A 21,316-nucleotide genomic window follows, 5' to 3' on the forward strand; every position below is an offset into this window, starting at 1 on the left:
TACACCTTCTAATCCTAATCCTAGGCTTTGCTAAACTTTAGCTCCCCCAGCACTGTGGCCCAGATGAACCATCTGACACAGAAGAAACATTTTCACAGCTTGCACTGGTGTTTTGCAGCCCTTTCTAGCCTCGCACCCACTGCAGGTCTGGGCTCCAGCTCCCCACAGCCCAGGCATGCTGTGGGTTCCTCTGAGCCAAGACTTGCCGTGGGCCCACATCGCTGCCTGGCCTCAGGCTGTACCCAGGGAGGAGCCCAATGCCCAGGGCTGCTCCAGTGCCCCTGGGCTGCTCCTGGCTGGATGGTGGGACAGCCCCTGGCTGCCCAGTCCTGCCACCCCTATGGGGAGCCTCCAGCCCTACAGCACCTGACAAGACCACGGCACTGGCTAAGCCCTGCTCCCCCCATAGCCCACAGCAGCAGCCTGTACGGAAAAGCTTTCCAGGGAAAAATCCTTTTGCGGCCTACACAATCATGTGGTGGCCAAATCGGCTCAATCTGCGATGATGGCTTTTTCCAAGAAACATCAATATTTAATACTTCCTGAGTATGTGAAACAGAGGCTCAGCTGTCAGGGCTGTTTGACTTCCAGCCAAGAACTTTGCAAAGCAAATATGAATGATCTGTCATGGGTGTTCTGCAGTATTGCCCACATTCACTACTTAGAAGAGCAAAGAAAACACTAGCTATAGGAATTACTACATCTGAAATCACACATCTTCTTTCCAAATATTTAAGCACTTCATCCCCTCCTGACTATGTATTGCTCAGGTAAAAGCAATGGAAAATACAGTCGGGGTCAAAAATTAAAACCCAAATCTAAAAGTTCGTATTTTGAGCATTCATTTGTATTTTGATCTCCAAGACCAGTCCCAACAAAAAAATAAAACTGCACAATACCGAGAGCTCCCATATAAGCAGTTTATATTTCTAGGACAGTACCTCACTGAAGGCTCATCTCCATGATCTTCCCTCCAGTGAGACAATGATCTCTTTGTCCACTGAGATGAACACCCAGCATAGTCAGGGGCAAGACCACATGAAATGTGGGAGGAATGCCATGAGAACAGGATTTACTCAGTCCTGAGTAGGTGACGGGGAGTTCTTCATGCTGTCTAAAACTGAGGGTTTAGAGGGTTTAGAGAATACAGGGTCGGACTCCTTCTTGGAGGTGCAAAAGGACAGAAGGGGAGACAAAGGATACAAATTGCAATGAAGAAGTCAAATTATACATGAAGAGCATTTCTTTCCATCGTGAACATGGCCAGCCACTGGAATATGCCCTCAGGAGTTGTAGAAGGTCCATCCAGCTATATTCAAAACTCTGTGAAATGCAGCCCCGAGCAACCCGATGTAACTGGACCTACTCTGAGCAGGGAATTGGACCAAAAGACCTTCAGGTGTTTCTCCCAGTCTGAATTATTCTGTGATTTTACAAACATTAGCTTAGTTTTTAAGAAGTATGAAAAATACTACTGTAGGTATTTGAGTATAAGGTTTTAAACATTTGTGTGTTTGACAAATACAAAGCCAGCAAGGGACAAAACCCGTTTCTGCTGTAAATTAAAGAGGAATTTTGTTTCCATGAACATCTGGAATATGTGTGTGCAATTGCCGTACTGCTAAACAAAGAGTTGGCATGAAGAAAAAGAAAAGGATCTGTTTTAATTTAGGATATTGTCCCTTGGAGCTAACATAATGTATAATGTGTTTGAGGTTTAAGTGTATTATTTTTTTAGGAATTAAATATAAACAAAATTTCCAAAATTTGAGAATAGTACTTTATGGCAGAACCAGAGATAAATCTGAATCAGAACACAGTTATAAGCTCTGCCTCCTGGAAGTACTGAAAAAGTTGTAATTGCTTCACAGGTACAATTTCACAAGTTAGCTAGATGTGCAAGAATCTAGATTCCAGTGGTCATCATTGGACTCATAAGCACATCAATAGTTCTAGAAAATGGGACCTAGGCTTCTAAATTATTCCTATCTCACTGCTCTTTTAAACCTGGCCTCTCTGCAATTTTGAATTTTTTTTACTTTAGGAATATATCGTTTCATATTCGCAATGTACTTGTCATTTTTAATGCAAGTTAAATCTCAAACTTTGAGTCTGTGCATACTCTTCAGATCCGGGTGCAAACTTCAGCCTAGATCCAAGCCATCCTTATTGCATGGCAATTTCTTAGCAACTTCATTAATGGGAGAGTTAAAACCTCAGGTAGGTACCTAATTTCTAAACACAGAGTATAGGAAGATTGAGGCACTTGGCTTAACATCACTACAGCTTTGCATGCTGCTTCGGGAAGCACTGAAGAGAGACATTTCTGAAACAATGTCTCTTTCCTAGACCACAGCACTTTTGTAGCACAGAATTAGGCACCTGCGTGGAAAAGCGAGTCACAGCCACAAATTTCTTCCTCAGTGTGGTCACTAAGTCACAGATAATAGCTGGCAACTCCCTTCTCTTTTAGATGTGGCTGCTGGAGGAAAAGAATGGCAGCTACAGTACCCATCCATCTAAACAAGAGCTTGTTCACTCGCTGCCAGTGGCCCTGTGGATCCCACACTCTTCCTGCTGCCGCAAAGCATCCTCAGGTGACATTATTGTCAGAGACAAGAAAAAGCTCCATCCTTATGTATCATTTAAAGACATTCTTTTAGGTTGCATGAGCTGTCATTTTTTACTCTTTTCAGGTTCAGGGATGCCTAGAACCCAGTTCTCCAGTTTCCTGGAGAAGTACCCTAACCTCTCAGTACACAAGTCAGGCACAATCATACAGTACAAGGGTGGTTCCCTGAGGCACAAAATATATCTGCTATCACCTCTTCTGTGTATATATGGGCATAAGCTGTGTCCTAGAATGAAGGCAAGCTTCATTGAAGCACAGAGTTGTACTTAAAGGCATATTGATTAGACTCCTCTCGAGGTTCAGTCCATCGCCAGCTATAAGAGAAGAAAAATCTTTATATTTTTAATTTTCTCATTCCAATTACCCATTAAGCAAAAACAATGAGCCAAGCACAATATAAACCAAAAAATCGGAAAAATCAGTACTGTGTCTGTGCCCACATTCAAGGCATCCTGAAGATTTTGCTTTCTATGATACTAGATGTCAACAATGTGTAACAAACTCTTACCATGATGCAAGATAATTTCACATAATAGTGTGACTACTACTTACATACAGATCTTGCTTATAAAGAGGATAAAGCATTAGCAGGACAAATGTGATGAGCCAGAAATAACTGAGACAAATTCAGCTTTCCTTTGTCATTGATAATAAAGTAAACGTGATTATTCGTAAAAAGCCTTTTGTATTTCCTGCTCATATTTGTGGACAATTAGTTTACTGATCCCATTGTTTGATCACTCTGTGAAGCATGTAGCCTCTGTGGAAATTCCCTGATTCTTCTTGCCTTAGGCATTCCTTGCTTACCTTCTCTGATTAATCTTATTGACTCAGGTGTTGTTAGCTAATCGGTCCACTCTTCACAGGTGAACAAAGGAAATTTGATGCAAGGGCTGCTCCTATTGCTCATGTTAATCAAAATTTACTGATTCAGATTTTGCCTCCTTCGAGCAGACCCCGACATCTTTCCAGCTTGCAGACAATTACATTACATTACATACTGCGCACTTGTCTGAAGCGTTTATCTGTGTTGTAGAGCTTCTCTGCAGCAGACAGCGTGTCGGTGCCTGTGGATTCTCTAAACTCCCAGAGATGGGAACCAGATGCTACCATAACTATGCATACAAAAAATAGTATCTTCCTATAAAAAAAGCCCTTGAAGGACTTTATTCAGATTTTATGAGCCATCAAGTGGAACAGCTGGGATTTTTTTTGGTAGGGGTTTTTTGTTTGACTTTTTTTTTCCGTTGGTTTAATCAGTTCAATAATTTTCAATCACAGACATTTCCCCCAAAGCGTTTGCCTCCAGATACAATATGGGGTTTTTTCAGCTTTTGCTGCTAAATTCTACTCTTCATTTATATGTCAAAATATTAAGATGCTCTTTTCCCATTCTTCATGACTTTTACTCATCTATTTGTCTCAGGAGTGAATCATCCATCACCTTTGCTGACTGACATCCTCAACCCAAGAAGCAACGGAATAAGTAAAGCATTTATAACCTTAGGAAGGGTTCTTTTTTTTTTTTTCTTTTCCCCTAATGATATATACACTGATGTACTTTTTGTAGCTGACAAGCAATGGATGGAGTTTCAAAAGAACAGGAAAAAAATGCACCGCTACAGCAGATGTGTGCCCAGAGAAGCTCTGAAAAAAAACAAAGATTTCCACATCTTGTTGCATAAAAAGGCAAAAATGAAAATGACAGATAACGGTGGTTTAACAGGAACAGGCAAGCAAAACCCTCTAAAGTTCATCTACAAAACCAAACAAACAAAACCCCCAAAACAAAACCCAAAATCAAACCAACCAAACAAAACCAAAACCAACAATTAGAATACTTAATTTTTAATCACTCCTAAATAAATTAAGAAAAATAATAGTTTACTCCTTTCTTCAATGGCAATTTTTTCTCAAGCTTTGTTACAGCAGTGCTGTGTAAAAGAGCAGAAGAAATAGTTTTCCTTGTTGTTGCACCATCACACACAAGTGAATATGTCTTATCAGATTGTTAAGACTAGAATGACTCTCTAATGTAGCTTCCCACATAGCAAAAGCAATAGATCTTTCCTACATTAAATCTCTTAAAGTGTGGTTAACTTCAGCTTTTTTTTTTTTTTTCAAATATCAATTCTGATTTAAAAAACAGACTCTAAAAGACAACTCTTTGCTAGTCTTGTTCATTTTAGCAGGTCATTGCCCTTTCCAAAACATGCACATTTCATAACGATTCAGAGTTTGTCTAAATTGAACTTCCTGCCATTACATCCTGACATGCTTTTGTCTGCTAGACTGAAGTCCTCTAGTATCACGTTTCTGTTCCCTGCAGAGGTTCCCTGCACACTGTCAACACATCTCTCTCTAAATCTGTTTGATAAACTAAAGTCAAGCTGTTGGAAAGCATGGTTTCCAAACTTTTAATCATCTTAGTGCCTCTTCTCAGAGGCTTCTCCATTTTTTCAACATCTATCCTGACCGTGGACATCAGAATTATACAGAATATTCTAGCAGTAGCCATATCTATTCCCAACGCAGAGATAAAGTAACTTTCCAGACTCTCTTCGTATGTTCTTATTCTTACAGATATTCAGGAGTTGCATTAGCCCTCCTGGTAAAAGTGTCCCACTGTGAGCTCGTATGGAACTAATTAATCATGACACACAGATCTTTTCCAGTAAGCCCTGCTCGGTCCACTGGTCCCTGCTCTGTAAGCATGGCCTACATTCTTTGCTATTGGTTTCATGACATTACATTTGACACTGATGTAACACCTGTTGCTGGCACAGATGACTAAGCAATCTCTTACCAGCAACCTTCCCAACACCACCTGAAAGGTTTAGCAATATTTTTCCAGTTAGTGCTCTACGGCATTCTCTACAGAATTCCAACAGGAACAGTCATTTAACATAATACAGAATTTCATCTAGTTTAATGTATTCAATGCATTCCCATTTTTTTTTCTCATTGCTGCAATGTATTGATCAAGAACTCACAGTGTATTAACCCAAATAGCTCAGTAAAATACTCACAGACTGTATTGTATCAGTTGTACTCTATTAACTAAATATGTAATCATCTCAGGAGTAACATTTCAAGCCAGTATAACCAACACATGCTTTCCATAATCCTGGTCATTGGTAATATTTTTTTAAATTTTTTTTTATCCCATCATATGAATTTTCCTGTTTGCCCTGGATCAATGTAATGTCTAGTATTGTTTGTGAGGACCCGGATTGTTTCACTAAACCTTTAAATAAGCAATAAAGGTAATATTCCTTAAACGATGCCATATTACTTCACTGGTTTCCCCAGAATTTCACGACTTAGTGAAATACTTCTATTTCCTTTTCAGAGTTTTATTTTGTTTTCCCCCCTTCTAGTCCCATTCCCACTCATAGTTTGATGGAGAAGGTACATCCATATCTTATTCCTATCAGCTTTCAACATTATTTCATGACTTCTGTAATATAAAATGTTTCTCTTCAACTTGTGGAATCATAAGAATACTCTTCTTAGCTTTCATTATGCAAGTCCACTTCTGATCTTGAAACAGGCAGAGAGAGGGAAAAGAGAAAAAAAAAGCCAACACAATCGTAATAAGTAAAATTTAAAGACTTTTATAACTCAATGATCAAAAAAATTATCCTTTTTTTTCAAATTTCATAGTAGTTTGCATCTCACTCATGACAGGTAATAGTTGAGGCTGGCAGAAATGCCAGTTTTGGAGCATAAACCCTGTCATGCGGTATCCTATGGAGACAACCAAAATAAATCAGAATAAGCAAGCTTCAAACACAAAGGCCAAGGCTAATTAAAAGATCTGAACAAGAGGTCATGAGGCCCTTGGGAATCTCTGAACAGTGCTATATTGCACATTTTAGAAATACATTGTTGGACATAACTCAAATGTCTTTCACCTTGCACAACTAGTCTGATACTTCCACGACATAACATAGCTCATTAAAGTAGTTCTGCCTTAATAAAAGGTTGATGCTGCTGTAGGAAAGGACAAACATGGTAGAAGAGAAAAGGAATCACTATTGTAATGAGAAAGCTTAGATTCACAATAATTTGTTTCTCCATAATAAGAAGCAAAAGTAGAAATAGGCAACTTTGAACATTCATACAGTGTTGATATGCTCATCCTGGACAGGTTAGGAACATGGCTTGCTTACAGATGGCTTGAACAAGAGACACAATGTTGTCCAATTTATCTCAATATACTTTTTCCTTTCTAATGAAAGGCTGTCTGATTTTTCCCTTTATTTGCATATAAAGAGGTATTCAGAAAAGAAACAACTATAATTTCTGCCAATGTTGCATTTTCCGTCTTTGCCTAAATTTCCAGTTTTCACTTATTCAGCATTCTTTCTTAGATTCAAAGAGATTATTGCTGTAATTTTCACAATGGAGTAACTAGCTTGGTTGCTTCCTCTCATGACTGTTAGAATAATAAAACCAATGATCGTATCACTAATTATCAGCAGAAGTTTTTTAGCCTGGTTATTAAAAAAAAATGAACTAATATACAATCTTCATGATTCTCTGACTATACCCTAAAAGGAGACTTGAATCCATTGCCCAATTTTAACCAGAAGAACAGAGACACTAAAGAAATTAAGTGTTTGTTCATCTCCTGAAAATAGACGGCCAAATAAAAGAGGCAGACTCTTGTCAGTGCTTTCATTGAAGAAATTGTTGAAAATTCTTTATTAAACAACAGAAAACACACTTGAGGAAAAAGCCTCTAGAATTTCCCATTTGTGCAAAAATCTCTAAAGCTACACCCCAAACTCATGAAATCTCAAGAAATGTATTCACAGGGAAAATTGTCTCTGTTAATTGCAATGTTCCTGTAATTACTTACGAGTGTGTACATTCATTTCTTGGTTTATCCTTTAACAGGTCTGTTTCCTGAAAGGCAACTAGTATTGTCAAATCAAGATGTGTGTTAGAAAGCTCTGGAGTCCCTCTCCTGCATGCAGTGCATTCATGTATTCCTGAATTCTCTTCCTCAGAAGAGACCAATAGTTTGACTGAAATACGCCAATCGATAGCAGCTGTAAGATGGGCATCATGTTCAATTGACAGCTGAGTAAAGAGATTCTAAATCTCTATTTGCTATGATCCACTTAGTCATGTATACGGGTGTACTGTGGTCCTAAATCTTATATACAATTCAGGTGTGAATATATACAAGCCCAACAGACAGTTGTCTGCCTAATATTAAATTATTTGGCAATAAACCACTACTTCAACATTTCAGCACATTTCCTTTTCAGAGTTTTTATTCGACGAGCAAGGAAAAAACTAAAATGGCGTGTGTTCCTTGGTAATTGTAAGGAAAAGTCAGTTATTCAGCAGTTGAAGAGATTGCTCTCAAGGTTAAGAAAACACTGAATGAGCAGGCTAAGGACAGCATTACAGACAAGGTAAAGCAGAGCTGGAATTCAAAGACTGCTGGGGCAGCACTGTAACAGTACTAGCAACAGGAAAACAGTAATCAGAATAAAAGTTTGCCACTCTGAACTTCCAGGTGTTTAGGAAAAAGTCTTGTTACTCTGGATTTATGATCTCTTTGAGTGAAGGTTAGTTTGATGTTTTTAAAAACAGAGGGAAAAAAACAACTGGTAGTGCACATAATTTTCTTCTATAGACAGTGCAACTACATCAATTCATCTTTCTCTCTCCACAAGTCAAGATAGAGACACTATAAATCAGAACTCTCATGTCAAGGTTTAAGGGAAGCAAGAAATATGCAAAATAGTAAATCAACATGAGATTGCCTATACTACAGTTGGCAGTCACAACTATACTAGAAGTCAGAAGATTAATGCTGACCATTTTTATTTCCACTGCCCTAAGAGTAAAAAGCAAGATTGAACAGCAGGAATCTTTGGTAACAGGTGCTGAGGGATTACTGCATATGCTGCTAGCAATTTTTCTCAATGTATATGTCAAGTTTCAGGGAAAGGCAGCGCTGAGGGAAGGAAATAGCCTCAGTTCCTTTTTAAGTTTTCTTAAATCAAGGCAGGGAGTGGATGTTCACGTAGCAAGTATTCTGGCACTCCAGAAACCCTGTTAGAAATTAAAAGACAAAGCCCTATGCTTAATTAGCCTCCCCCTTTGCAATCTATTGAAATCAGCAGGATGTGACAAGAAGTAGAAAAGAAGTTACCTCTGTTTAAGCTTAGTGTATTGAGAGCAGCAGGAGTTCAGCTTGCATACACCTAGCTACTTTTGCACTGAATGCTTGAAATCACCTAGGAGAGTTAGGAATACAAAACCATGAAAAATTCCCTCCATCCTTAGCAAACCACTACAATAATCAGAGGTTCAGTGCCATATCACCATCATCCAATACTCTCTCCTTCAACGTGAAGCATTTATTTGTACACAGCACCTAAGACACGACACAGGCAGCAAGAATGGGGCCAGTACAGTTATTTACAGGTCTAAAGTTTCTTATCTGTAATAGCAGCAATCAGTGGGGTACAAATGGAGAAAGTAAACTTCAGGCTAAAGTAACATCTCAGAAACATCGGACAAAGGCCATTGCTAACTACTGAAGATAGGAAGTGTCTTGGTTACCTCCTTCTACCTTGATTGAGGCTACATAACACTTAAGAGCTTCTACAAAGCTTTTACATTGCATGAAGTAGATTAAGTAGGTGTTTGCATTACTGCCCCTTTTCATTGTAATTCAATCAGCTATTGACTCTAGGATCTCAAAGAGATGGTCGGTGTTTGTTTACAAGGTAAACGGGTCCTCAGTTGTCATGCATTTTCATGAATTGTAAGTGAGAAAATAAGCAGACAGGGAAAAAAAGGAAGGAGGAGCACATACAAATGTATTCCCAGGTTAATTTTTTTAAATTTAAAAATTGAATACAACTGATCATATAAAAATTAATAGAGAAAATTAATTCCAGACACGTTATAATTTGTATACATAAGAAAATAAAAGCTAAAATGGTGCAAAATATTCACACATTCATAGAAACAAAAGATATAACTAATCACCAGAGATTCTTACAGGAACGAGAAAACTCTGGGATTCCAGTTTTCAGGCAATATATATGATAAAGAAATAATATAATGAATTTCACTTAGGAGACGAGACATCCATTTTAAGATAAGCTCTTAGCAGAAAACATTTCATGGTATGTGTCCTTTGCTTTACAGAACCAGATATTCATTGCACTACAGAGAAACAACATATCTCAAAACTTTCCAAAGACAAAGGGAGGAAAAGGGCAAGTTTTCTCCAAACTATGAAAGGTCAGTTACACAAGACACTGCAAATCTTGATGACCATTTCAATAACGACATTATTCAGCGATTGCCATTTCCATCAATACAAAACATACCATATGTGGGGCAAGTGCAGGTCAGAAAAAACTCGCCTTGTGCAGTGCACAGCAGCAGGTGTAGCATATTTCAATACAGACAAAACATCAAAGTAACATACCTTTCATGGACTGGAATTTTAATTTCTCTGTTCAATGCTAAATAAATTGTTCTGGATGGTAATTTTTCCTTTGGTTTCTTCTTAATAATTATATTTTTAAAACATGCTTAGACCAGAAAACTGTGTTTGTTAACTTCAAATGTACAGAGTTGTTTACCTTAAGTGGATTAGTTTGATACGAGGAACATGCTTTGAGGCTAAGCAGATGGCACGCCCCTGCAAGTATAGTATTCTGTGGTAACCTAGGACAGCTTTAGTTTATTTCTTTTTATAGCTCCACGGATCACTCACAAAACCCTGTTTAAAAATCAAGGTCTATTATCTGTATTTTAAGCTGTGAATGAAAGCTAGTAATCTGCGGCCAGCACATAGTGGATCTAATTGGCATGAAGGTTCAAATTATTTTTGTTTACACTCCAGTGCCAACTTAAACATATCACAACTAGATTTCCAACCCAGGTCTAAAGAGTGTATATATTTTCTTAAGCTTTTGTTTAAATAATGGCGACATGCAAGTATCCAAAGATTCAAACACCATGGTTTCAAATATGTACCCCAGACAATTTGTGTTAGAAATGGACCTAGTCTGGAATCTTGTTAAGCTTTTTTTTTTTTTTTTTTTTTTTGGTAATCAAATTACATGAACTGATTCAAACAAAAGTGTCATAGGGAATGTATCAGCTTTGAAAAAAAAAACCTATCACTGGAAATTTCTTGGGATCCAAGATAGAGCTACCATGTAAAATTAGAGATCATTCAAATGACGTCTGCTTTCCCTCTTCCAAATGCAGCACTTAAGTCCTAATCAGATCATTGCCTCCACTACTACACACTGGCTACACTTGCATGTAACTCTCATAGTCTTTCTCACCAGGATATCATTGTTTACACTGAACCATAGAAAAAGAGTATTCTTTACGCTCCAACTGCCAGCCTTCTCTCACTTCAGGAGAGTCACAATTCCCTTTTGATTGGCATTTAATTTATATATATGAAATAACACCAATAACAGAAAGTAGAAACAGCCTGTTAGTTGGGGCTCTCACAGCAACAGGGAGCACAGAGAAGCAATGACTGTGAGCGTGGATCTCCTACATTTCTGAGGAATGTTGAGCAAGTATTAAAAATCAGCCACCGAAGTTGGGCCCTCAAATTCCAGAAAGACCTTTCATGGTCTTTCAGGATGACTGAGATCATTGTGATTAAAATTTCCTCCACTAGTCAGCCCCAGACAGGCTTTGAAGGTAGAAATACATGTGAAAATGATTTACAGATGTTTTAAAACTTTCTGCCAGCACTCCTATTGAAAGACGGTCTATGGATCTTCTATCTTAATATTCTTTTTATGTATTTCTTATTCAGTATATGATGAGGATGAGGGAAAAGAGTAGAAATTCAGATTAGAGTTATTAATATACAGTTCTTCAAAATGTCCAAGGGAGTGACAACAATTTAAATGTTAAATTTAGTTTGTTCAGCTAATGAAAGAAAATCCTGACAGATTCTGAATAGTTTGGACAGCAAGAAACCAAATTGTTTTCACCTAAGTCTCAGAAAATAATTTTCTCTAAAGGATGTTGAGGTGGCGACTATTTAACATGAAGAACTTCCCAAGCAGTGCCCAAACCAGGGAACCACTGCATGGCTTGAAAGAGCAGTTGGGTCCACCACTCTCCAGCCTGAAGAAACACTCTCAGCCAAGTCATTTGCTGTTCAGACAAAAACATTCAAAACTTCAACAGAACTTACTTCAGAAAGGCACAGACAAGCAGCTTTCACTCTCTGACAGTGTTCACAGGCTCTTTCCTGAGAGGTCTCTCTGGCCTCAGCAGCACCAATGCCCTGGGCATACCTGCACAGCCTGCTGCGCACCTGCACCACTTACAGGAGTATCAACAGCAGATTCCTGACCTGGCTCTCACATCTGCTGATGTCACGCTCCAGCTACACCAGTAGCTGTAGCCAGAGTACTGACACAAATCAAATGTTTCTCAAGTGGAGCTTCCCAAGCCAAAGCTGGACTCTGTGGTACAAGGATATCCTCTCCAACCCATTTCTTTCTCTACTAGATGCTGCCTCTGTTTCTTACTTGTTGTTCCTGTGCACGTTCCGACAAATCCTCAGTTGCAATGCCAGGAAAAGTTCAATTTTGTGAACTTCCCCTAGACCTCTGAAAAACTGAAGCCAGGACATTAAAATGAAATTATTGATTTAAAATAATACACAGCCTTTAAGGAATTAAAGCTCTGGTGTTCCTGGGTTCCTTAGGGCTTTAAAATAGACATATACAGAGAGATTATACAGACTAGCTCCTTACTTTAAATTTCAACACAAGTCACATAATATATCACCTATAAGAAAAACCAGAAAACATCAAAAGTTGTATGGTAAACTGAAGTTTACCACATGTATGCAAAAAACAGGGAGACATGAGATGCCAGAGTCTCTGGAGAGTTAAGTCATCAAAACAGCACAGCAGCTTTAAAAAGAGGCCCCACAAACACCGTCCTCTTGTAAGTTTTACAGCTCATGTAAGATGCATGAGAATTTTAAAAAATATTCAAAAAGGATTCCCAGGAGGGAAAGGAAAATCTATGGAACGTTCAGCAGCATTTTGAACACAACATCCACAGTACCCCTTGGCAGTAAGGCACTGCCTCTCCTCCTCCTCCTGCAGCTGCCAAACCACACAGGAATGGGGAATGAGTGTGGAAAGGGTCACCTGCAGTTTTTCCAAGAACGGAGGTAACTGTAAGTACAGCTTATCCCATGCTGAGTAGCTGCATCTCATTTATATATGAAACTAAGTTTTTCTATTCTTATTTTGTCTTAAAATAAAAAGTTTTTAAAAATCTGGATATTTCTGCATTTCTTTCGAAAAACATGCCTTGCTACAACAGTAGCATTGTGTGGCCCTGCTTAGCGTTAAGCTGTATAAAGACATGGAAAATGATCCCTAGAACAGATTTTTCAGGCTACTTTCAAGACTATCTATACTCCCATTAGGCTCAATTAATCCAAATATGACTATATCTGATTTCAGACTGAGGAAGGTTTTTGTTCAGAATACACTGTTACACTTCTGACAGGAAACAACTTTCAAGATTAACCTTCAAAAATATGTCCTTCTCGAAAAATTACCTTTTTTTTTTACACTCCAAGTGTTATGTTTCTCTTTCGTCCTGATGCAATAAAAGTTCCTCCTCTCCAAGAAAGCAAGCTTGCTGTGATGGGGCAAACAAGGAACAGTACCAAGACCTCAAAAACTCTTAGGTATTGTAAAGGACAACTGAAAGGCTCTGATCCAGCTCTGACTTCTAGTTCCTGTATAATCTTATTACCCTTTGAGAGACTATTGAAAATCTACAGCCCAATCACAAGAGATAAATTTTGTTCAGAAGAGCAGCTTTGTTTACAGAGTAGTCAGGCCAAAGCTGAAGTCAGATTCCCAGAAGTTTTCTCTGTGTAGAAACCAGCCTTTAAGAACCAGGAATAAGATTCACTGCTGTGTCTCTTGGCCTATTAGAGCTTCACAGAGACAGCAGGGAGACAAGCTGAACAGGCAACAGAAGGCTTCTCTCTCAGTGTTTCGGCAGCATCAGCACCAGCACATACTGATCCCCCGACTTAGGGGTGACACACTCCTACATCGTGCTTGAAGGACATTAGGCAAGAGGCTAGGACACCTCAGACTGCAAAGGCCCAAAGATACAGTGCTCCCTGTGACAAAGACCCAAACTGGAGGCAAAAGTTAATTCACACAAAAAAATTTGAAAATGCTCTATAAATGATCCTTCTTCTGTAAAGAATCTTAACATTATTTCACATTCACTAAGTGAATTATTCTCATCACAAATGTGTACCGCTAAGGAGCAAGTTGATGCCAAATTAGCGTGATTGAAGCGTATCTGAAACAAAAATGAGTGTTAGCCCTGAACAGAAAGGCAAATTTGGTGCTTCTCATTAAAAACACAACTAATTAGATTCAGTTTCTGTGTCAGAATCACCATTAGAAATTCATTATTCATACCTGTATCATCTAATATTCATAAGCCTACCAGCTGAGCACTTTGGACAGTTTTCAATGTTTTTTCCTTTAAAACATTCACATGTTGCTCCCTGGGAATTCTGATGTGTCATAAGTTCCCTTGCAGCAATATTCCAACAAATGACAATTCACAAGAGTTGCAACCCTTTTAGCTGGTTTGGAAATCTGTCAGCTATAGATCATGAAATATAACAGTCAATTATTGAGATATCTGATAAGTCTCCTGTTTTTTATAAAACCTGAGAGTCACTATGGCCTCAGGACACTTCTTCATGGCACAGTGCCAGCTGTAGGCCAATCAAGTGACTATCTATGTTGGACTAGTATGCCTGAGAACAGAAAAATCATAAGCTCCCAGTATTCCACTCCTGATGTTTCTCAAGTAATTACAACCAAAATTTCCCATGGATGCCTTGACATTTCCTCTGTACTGTGGTATTTTAGTTAATTGGGTTTTTTCCTCATGATGGATGACTTATATGTGAGCCTCATCTGAGGTTTTTGCTTTGCTTGTTAGGGAACTTAGAGTGAAATACTATGGGACACTATTCAAATTTCAAAAGAATGTGTTCCACTCTTCTACTTTGAACTTCAGCTTCCCATTAGCAAATTTCTCTGGCTTTGTAATAATTTCTCACTTACTGACTGTGTAAACTTTGTATGTGACACAAATTCAAAAAAAACAGACATGGTTGGTAGTCACTACTCCGTGTGCCACTAACCATCAGAAAAAGCAAAAGTTTGGAATTCACAGGCCTGGTAAAAGTACTGCTTCACATCGTAAACAGTGCAGCATCTTAGTGAGTTAGACAACCACTGCCTTCTACCTTGTGTTTTATAATACACATACATACATGTGGGTTCTTATGCTTCTTACCTCCACTTTAAAAGAATGCAAATAGACGCATAAGATGCAAAACAAAAAATAAACATTCACATTTTGAAAACAAATTGTGGATTTTCTTGTTAAAAGGTCAAACAGTGAACAACTGACTTGAATTTGCTTAAATTGCCTGCAGATGATGTAACTTGAAGTCCGGGACAAAACTGACTTATATAAACTTATAAACTAATTGTGCAATACACCAAACTAAACCAGGTGGTTTTGTCTTGCTAAGTAGAGTTTAAAAATAAACAGTCTAAACATGAGATCTCTGCAGGGCCAAGCATACCCAAGAATTCACAACATCAGCTAGAAGCTAACGGAGCTCTACTTAACATGATCTGATTTACACTAGGGATTTTGAGAAAATTTAATTAGTTTTCTACATTTCAGCAGAGTATACTAAGAGCAAATTAATTCTCTCAGCATAAACAGTGAAACAATGAAGGACAAATGAGTAAAGCCATCTTCATAAATCAATTCATGCTAAAATGTGTGCTAATCCCAATCTGCACACCAGTTAGATATTACCATGTGTGTACATTCAGCAATTTTAATTTAAATTGCCTGCAGTTAAACAGAAAAGGGCAGCAGACCACTGTCACCATTCACAGATGCTATTACAGCACCACATCTGTGAAGAAAAAAAATGGCAGAGCTGTCCCAAACTGGATCTTCTAAAATTCTACTCTTAATCCTTTTACATGACTCCCTTGCTGTGTGACACTGATTGAACATATGTTGCCCTCATGTTGGTGAGGAAAAACAGGAGAGGAAAATATTCTTTCCAGATTTATGGAGTCAAACAACTTTATAAATTTTCCATTTACCTTTAAAATAAAATAGAATCATATGGAATTACTAATAATTTGGCTCTCTCAAGGGAAGGAAGCTAATCTGAAAATGCTTGAGGCATTCACTCAAAGTTCACTCCATGTTTTGAAATCAAGATCTCTCACTGGATTGGTTTGGAAGTGCTATAATAATAGCTTATTCTCTTGTTATTTCATTACCTTCACAACTCTTCCCAAGTCAATCTGTTAATTAATAAAAAGCATTAAAAGACAAGGATTATTTCAACGTCTTTTGTTACACAAGGATTCAACTGTGCTAACGAGATTATGTTCTGCAAAGAGCATATTTCTGCATAAAAAGATATTTCCATTGGTGATAATTGATATTTTGTTTATTAGTTGCTATGACCATTTAACAAAACATTTTTACTAGCAAATTAATAAAGATAGTTGTAAGACTTTTCTTTTTTTTTTTTTTTTTAATTTTACCTCAATATTTTATTTAACATTGTCTGAATATTCAACCAAAAGGCTGTTCCAAGGTTGAATTAGACCTTCAGGTCAATTTAATGACGTGAGAGGGACAGGAGCTGAAATCAGAAACCTTAATTTTTCAGCCTGAAAAATTAAGCCTGGGAATCTTGATAATTTCCCTAGATGGAAGTAAAATTCAATAAAGGCTGAAGATTGCCACCAAATAGAACTACACGCCTCCAGTTAGCTCTACAATTAATTGCCTATCTCAAAAACTTACTTGGATGGGCCCTTCTCATTCAGGGATGCACCCCTCTAAAAATGTCAGGAAAACATTATTCTGGGAGCACAATCCCAATTTATCCCAAATCAAGCTTTAAAGAGGTGTTTTACAGAAGAAGGTAGAAGTATTACCCTCATTTTACAGATAAATTCATACAGGTGGATTGAACAATATTTTCATGGTCATTCCTGATATTCTGTGATAGGTCTGTATCTACAGTCACATTTTTGACGCGCATGCTGTAGTCTGTCAATCCCACTTCTTCACTACAGACTCACCTCCTTTGAAAGAAATTGTGTTTCCAGAGAAGGAAAACCTCAGAAATCTCTCTTACCTGGCAAAAAATGATGCTGCCACTGAGGTGCCCGTGGATACTTCACTGGCGACATACGTGTTCTGGGAAGCAGGGAAGCTGTACAGGGAGGGTTTATCTGCATTGTAGCGGTTCAGTGCTGCTTCAGTCAGGCCCTCTCGACTAGTCTCTGTCATAAGCTGAGATATCTGAAAACAGAAAAAAAACCCAGAAGTGTCATTAGCTAAAGCTCACTAGCTGACTCCTCCCAATCCAGAAGTGACTCTAGATTGCAGATGGACGAAGAAAGGCATTTCATTCACTACCTTTTGCTGCTCTGTGAACAAGCTTGTTGCTTCTTTCATGCTAATCTACAGTACTTTAGCTCAGCTCTAACCTTGTCTGCATTAAAACTGATAGGATAAATTTATCCCATCAATAAATGGCAATAATGTCTGTGGTTTTCCATCCATACAGAAAAGAAAGAGCAAAACATAATCCTTGCTTGGTTTTACCTCATGGTACAAGAGAGACAGCTTGGCTATGTGCTTTGTGCAAGATATTTATATTTTACTTCAGGCCTTTGTAAAATAACACAGCACTAGTGTATTAAGTATTTTTGTTGACCTTTCTCCAGCAAACCCAACACATAGCATAGGAAGAAGTCCCTTGGGACCTTAGATAATTTATCATCTCTCTGGAAAATTGGGATCATTACTACTCACTTTCATTGGCTTTATTAAAAGATTTTAAACATCTCATGAGTTTATTCTTCTGATGGTCCATTTACCATTTTTCCCCCTGTTAGGAAGCTCATCTCAGCTTTTCATTGTCTGAAAAAGAACCAGACTTCAAACTGGCCTGACCCAGCTCTCCTCAAATCAATTGAAATAGCCTTTGACTTCAGAGAAAGTTGGGTCAGCTCTACTGAAGCACCTCCTCAGAACTCTGATTTCAGTTTCCTGACTTCTTCTGCATAAATTTACAATGATGTAATGTCATCTACTGTACTTCATGAAACTCCTAAAACATTCCCTTTCTTCTTTCCCTCGTTTCAATGACAAATAGCTTTTGTTCACCAATGTGTGTCACAAAATTGCAACATATGCCTTAAAAGAGCCCTCTCAAATTATCTCTAGCAATCATCCAAGGCATAACGTCCTTCTCCCTGCAAAAAGTTTGCAAGAGGCAATCTCTGACCAGTTCAGTTTCTGTTTTCATGCCTTTACTTATCACCACAATAACAGAACATCTTTGTGAGGCATGTCGAGAAAAGTACTTTAAGTAATCCCATAGTTCTTTTTCCACTCAAACTTGCTTTATTTCAGCTGTTAAACATTTCAGTTATTAAAAGCAAAGTTGAAGAACAGATTTGTGTTTGGGAAGGGAAAAAGATGTGATATGGCAACAGTTTTTCAACCAACTATCACATAACTTCTCTTTCTTTCATATAGAATTGCTATCCATTCTACTATGGCTAAGAAGATAATCTAAGTGTTTATCCTTAATTGCACACTTTCAGACTTTTAGACTGTAATACTTCAAGAACAGGAACGCTAAACCAGCCAGTCTATTTTCAGGAGGAACCAGTAAAGTTGCTGAAAGTGCCCTCATCATGGTAATCCCATGCTGAGCCCTTCTAATTTACAGGATTCACTACACTGAATGAGAAGTGCTCTCGGAAGGCTATAGCTGAAATCCTGGACTTAAATCATCTCATACTACTGATAGAATGCAGGAATTCAGGTTGTCTGCCAGGATACCTCCACATTTCCAGTGTGCAGGCAGTGTTCAGTGTTCTGCTGCCCTATGTATGTCCATTTGAGGCATCCAACACACTTGAATTCACTAAACAATGATTCCTTAAATATTGCATAATTTTTCCTAACTCAGCTATTTATATTTGCAATTAACTAGTTCAAGATTCTACACTGTCCCCTAAAATTATCCCAAAACCAAATTCATCAAGTTCTAAGCAGACAGATATTAAAAACCCCCTCTTCAGAGCAGAGTATACATATAAACCTATCCTCATCTTAGTTCATCCAACTCATATATCTGAAATCAGAACGGATTATCATTAATTAATTACCATTGTTGACAGTGTCACTAGGAAGTGCTACTCCCATGGCAACTGAACAGCAGTTAAGAAACTGATGAGTGGATTTATCTCAACTGCAACCATGACCTCCCCCTATTCTGCCAAATAAATGTTTACAACTCCAAACACGAATTTCCACAGACAGTGCAGTACATTTCTGTTGGTGTCAGCAGATCCCCTGAAGTTTTAAGATGGTGAGGCTTGAGAGGCATCTGAGCCGACTGCAAAACAGGAAAGGATTAGTGTATAGTGGTATTTGGAACAACCAGAAAACATACAAGGTGACACGGGCATAAAAGCCCATGTCATGTTTGTTACATGGTTTCTGCAATTAGAGAGTCTTTGAGGTGATCCACGTCCACATCCACAAGTCCTACTAATGTGAACAGCACAGAGCAATAAAATGCTTCAAGCTGATTGTGCACATTGCCTGTAAGTATTACTCTCAAGCTTCCTCAGAATCTGTTTAGAAGCCTGGTTCCTGAGTTTATTGGATAACTAGTTCTTATACACAAGCACTCCAAAGTAATCACTTACCAAGGAAACATGAGATTGTTTTACAAAGTTATAAATATAAACCACTTCTCCTCACCTATGTACTTAGAGAGAAGTGAATCTTAGTCATCCAATGGAATGTTAATGCTTTTTTAATAAATGGGGATGAAGATCTTATAAAGCCCATTATTTAGGTCACATTTTCTTACAGTAAAATGCAAAGAAACTGAAGAAGAAGCTGGAAATAATCAAACATATTTACAAATGCTGTATTTGTGAAGGTCCACACTATCCATAGGACTGAGAGAAGAGATAAATAATACTTATTTTAATAACTGCATGTACTATCGGCAGATGCAGAATGGGGTTGTTTCTACATAAACATAGGGTTTTCAGTACTCCTGCTATTTTTTTATGTGTCCTACACAACAGTCTAAGTACTACAGGGTATGTGAACTGCTCAAACTGCAAACTGTGAAACATCTGTATGGTACTGACCACTGGAGCCTGCTGGACAGGCAGCAGCTCTCCTTCCTGTTTATTCACACCACTTGCTTTGTTGCAGAACACAGGAAGCTACTTCTTGACATTGATGTACCATCTGTGAAAAGCAGCATTCCTGAGAGCCCTCCTAGAGGTGCCCTGGATGGACACTTATAATGCAGTGTGTTGGACTACTTAAACACCTTCTTGATCCTGAGAGTCCAGCACCACTGCCTGGTTTCCTTACAGATGCTGGCATACTTCCTGAACAAATAAAAAAATCTGTTTCTCAGCATGAAGTCGCTCAGAACTAAACTCTACATGTACATACTGTCTGGCCTTGAGCTCCTTTGATTTACTCTTTTCCTCAGCAGGGACACTTCATAGTCAACAGTGTATTACAGGGATACTGAAATGGGAACATACTTTGTTTTCTCTAACATACGACATTCAAACTGTTAAACCAAACTGAAGAGTGAGCTTTGGAGGTAATCTTACCATCTCATTTATTCTATCCTCCAGTCACAATAACAAATCATCCTTTTTTCTTCCGACATTTCTCACTGAAGTTCACACATATACATACAAACTCAAGTAAATCACCCAAAATATATAAAGTGTTTAGGGGAAAACACTCATAGAACACACATTTCCAAAGTTCTTAGAGTATTTGGTTTTCCCTGTCTCAGTGCCAAAGACATAGTAGAAAATTACACTTTGAGCATTAACAAACTCACTTTTTTTTTTTTTTACTTTTCTCTTTTTCCACACTAATATATGCCTGGTAAGCACGGTTCACGTAAATCTGCCACTTTAGTGTCACCATCTCTCTTACTAGATGCTGTTTCAGTATTTAAGGGGGAAAAGACCTGATTCTTAAATTTTCTTTCCCTTCTCTTCTGTGAGTACCCACGAAGCACATACAGGAGGTTTAAGATCACTTAATAGGAGAAACTCCTTCACAGAATTGCTGGCAGCACATCAGTGCCTGGATAAGGAACAAAAAGGCAAAGAATGAAACAACGTAACCTTTCATGCCTCAATAAAAACCTTCTAAGTGCATGTGGGACAAGACAGATTTCCCTCCCAAGGCTCCATTTTTTTAATCCTGTCTCATAAATGCAAGGCTTCCATTAACTTCCCCTTTCTCTGGTTGCTGACAGTATACAGCAAGAGCTGGAGATAAATCATGATTTAAATTCCTTACTTCATAGGAAAAAGATGGCTCTGCAGTTAAACCACAGGTGTCAGCCAGGCTACATTCCCTTCCTATTCCAATTACAGAGTCTCTCTGTGCATAAGACTTACCATCATGCAGTATAAGGTTAATTATATTTACATAAGGGCATTTTACAGCCAG

General features: G+C 38.2%; 1 protein-coding gene across 1 annotated transcript in view; it reads right to left on the bottom strand.

Annotated features, from left to right (window-relative positions):
* The window catches only part of KIF26B (kinesin family member 26B), a gene marked incomplete at its 3' end in the record, with an annotated part of 205,739 nt that overhangs the window by 151,384 nt on the left and 33,039 nt on the right, over positions 1-21,316 (bottom strand). Inside the window, exon 3 of the mRNA XM_027905598.1 lies at positions 16,920-17,086. Coding sequence (XP_027761399.1) covers positions 16,920-17,086 — 167 coding nt within the window. The remainder of the gene's footprint in view (positions 1-16,919; positions 17,087-21,316) is intronic.

The sequence above is a fragment of the Empidonax traillii genome, unplaced genomic scaffold, assembly GCF_003031625.1.
Source record: "Empidonax traillii isolate 1590-97213 ecotype Southwest subspecies unplaced genomic scaffold, ASM303162v1 scaffold1169:size251926, whole genome shotgun sequence".
NCBI classification, from domain to species: Eukaryota; Metazoa; Chordata; class Aves; order Passeriformes; family Tyrannidae; genus Empidonax; species Empidonax traillii.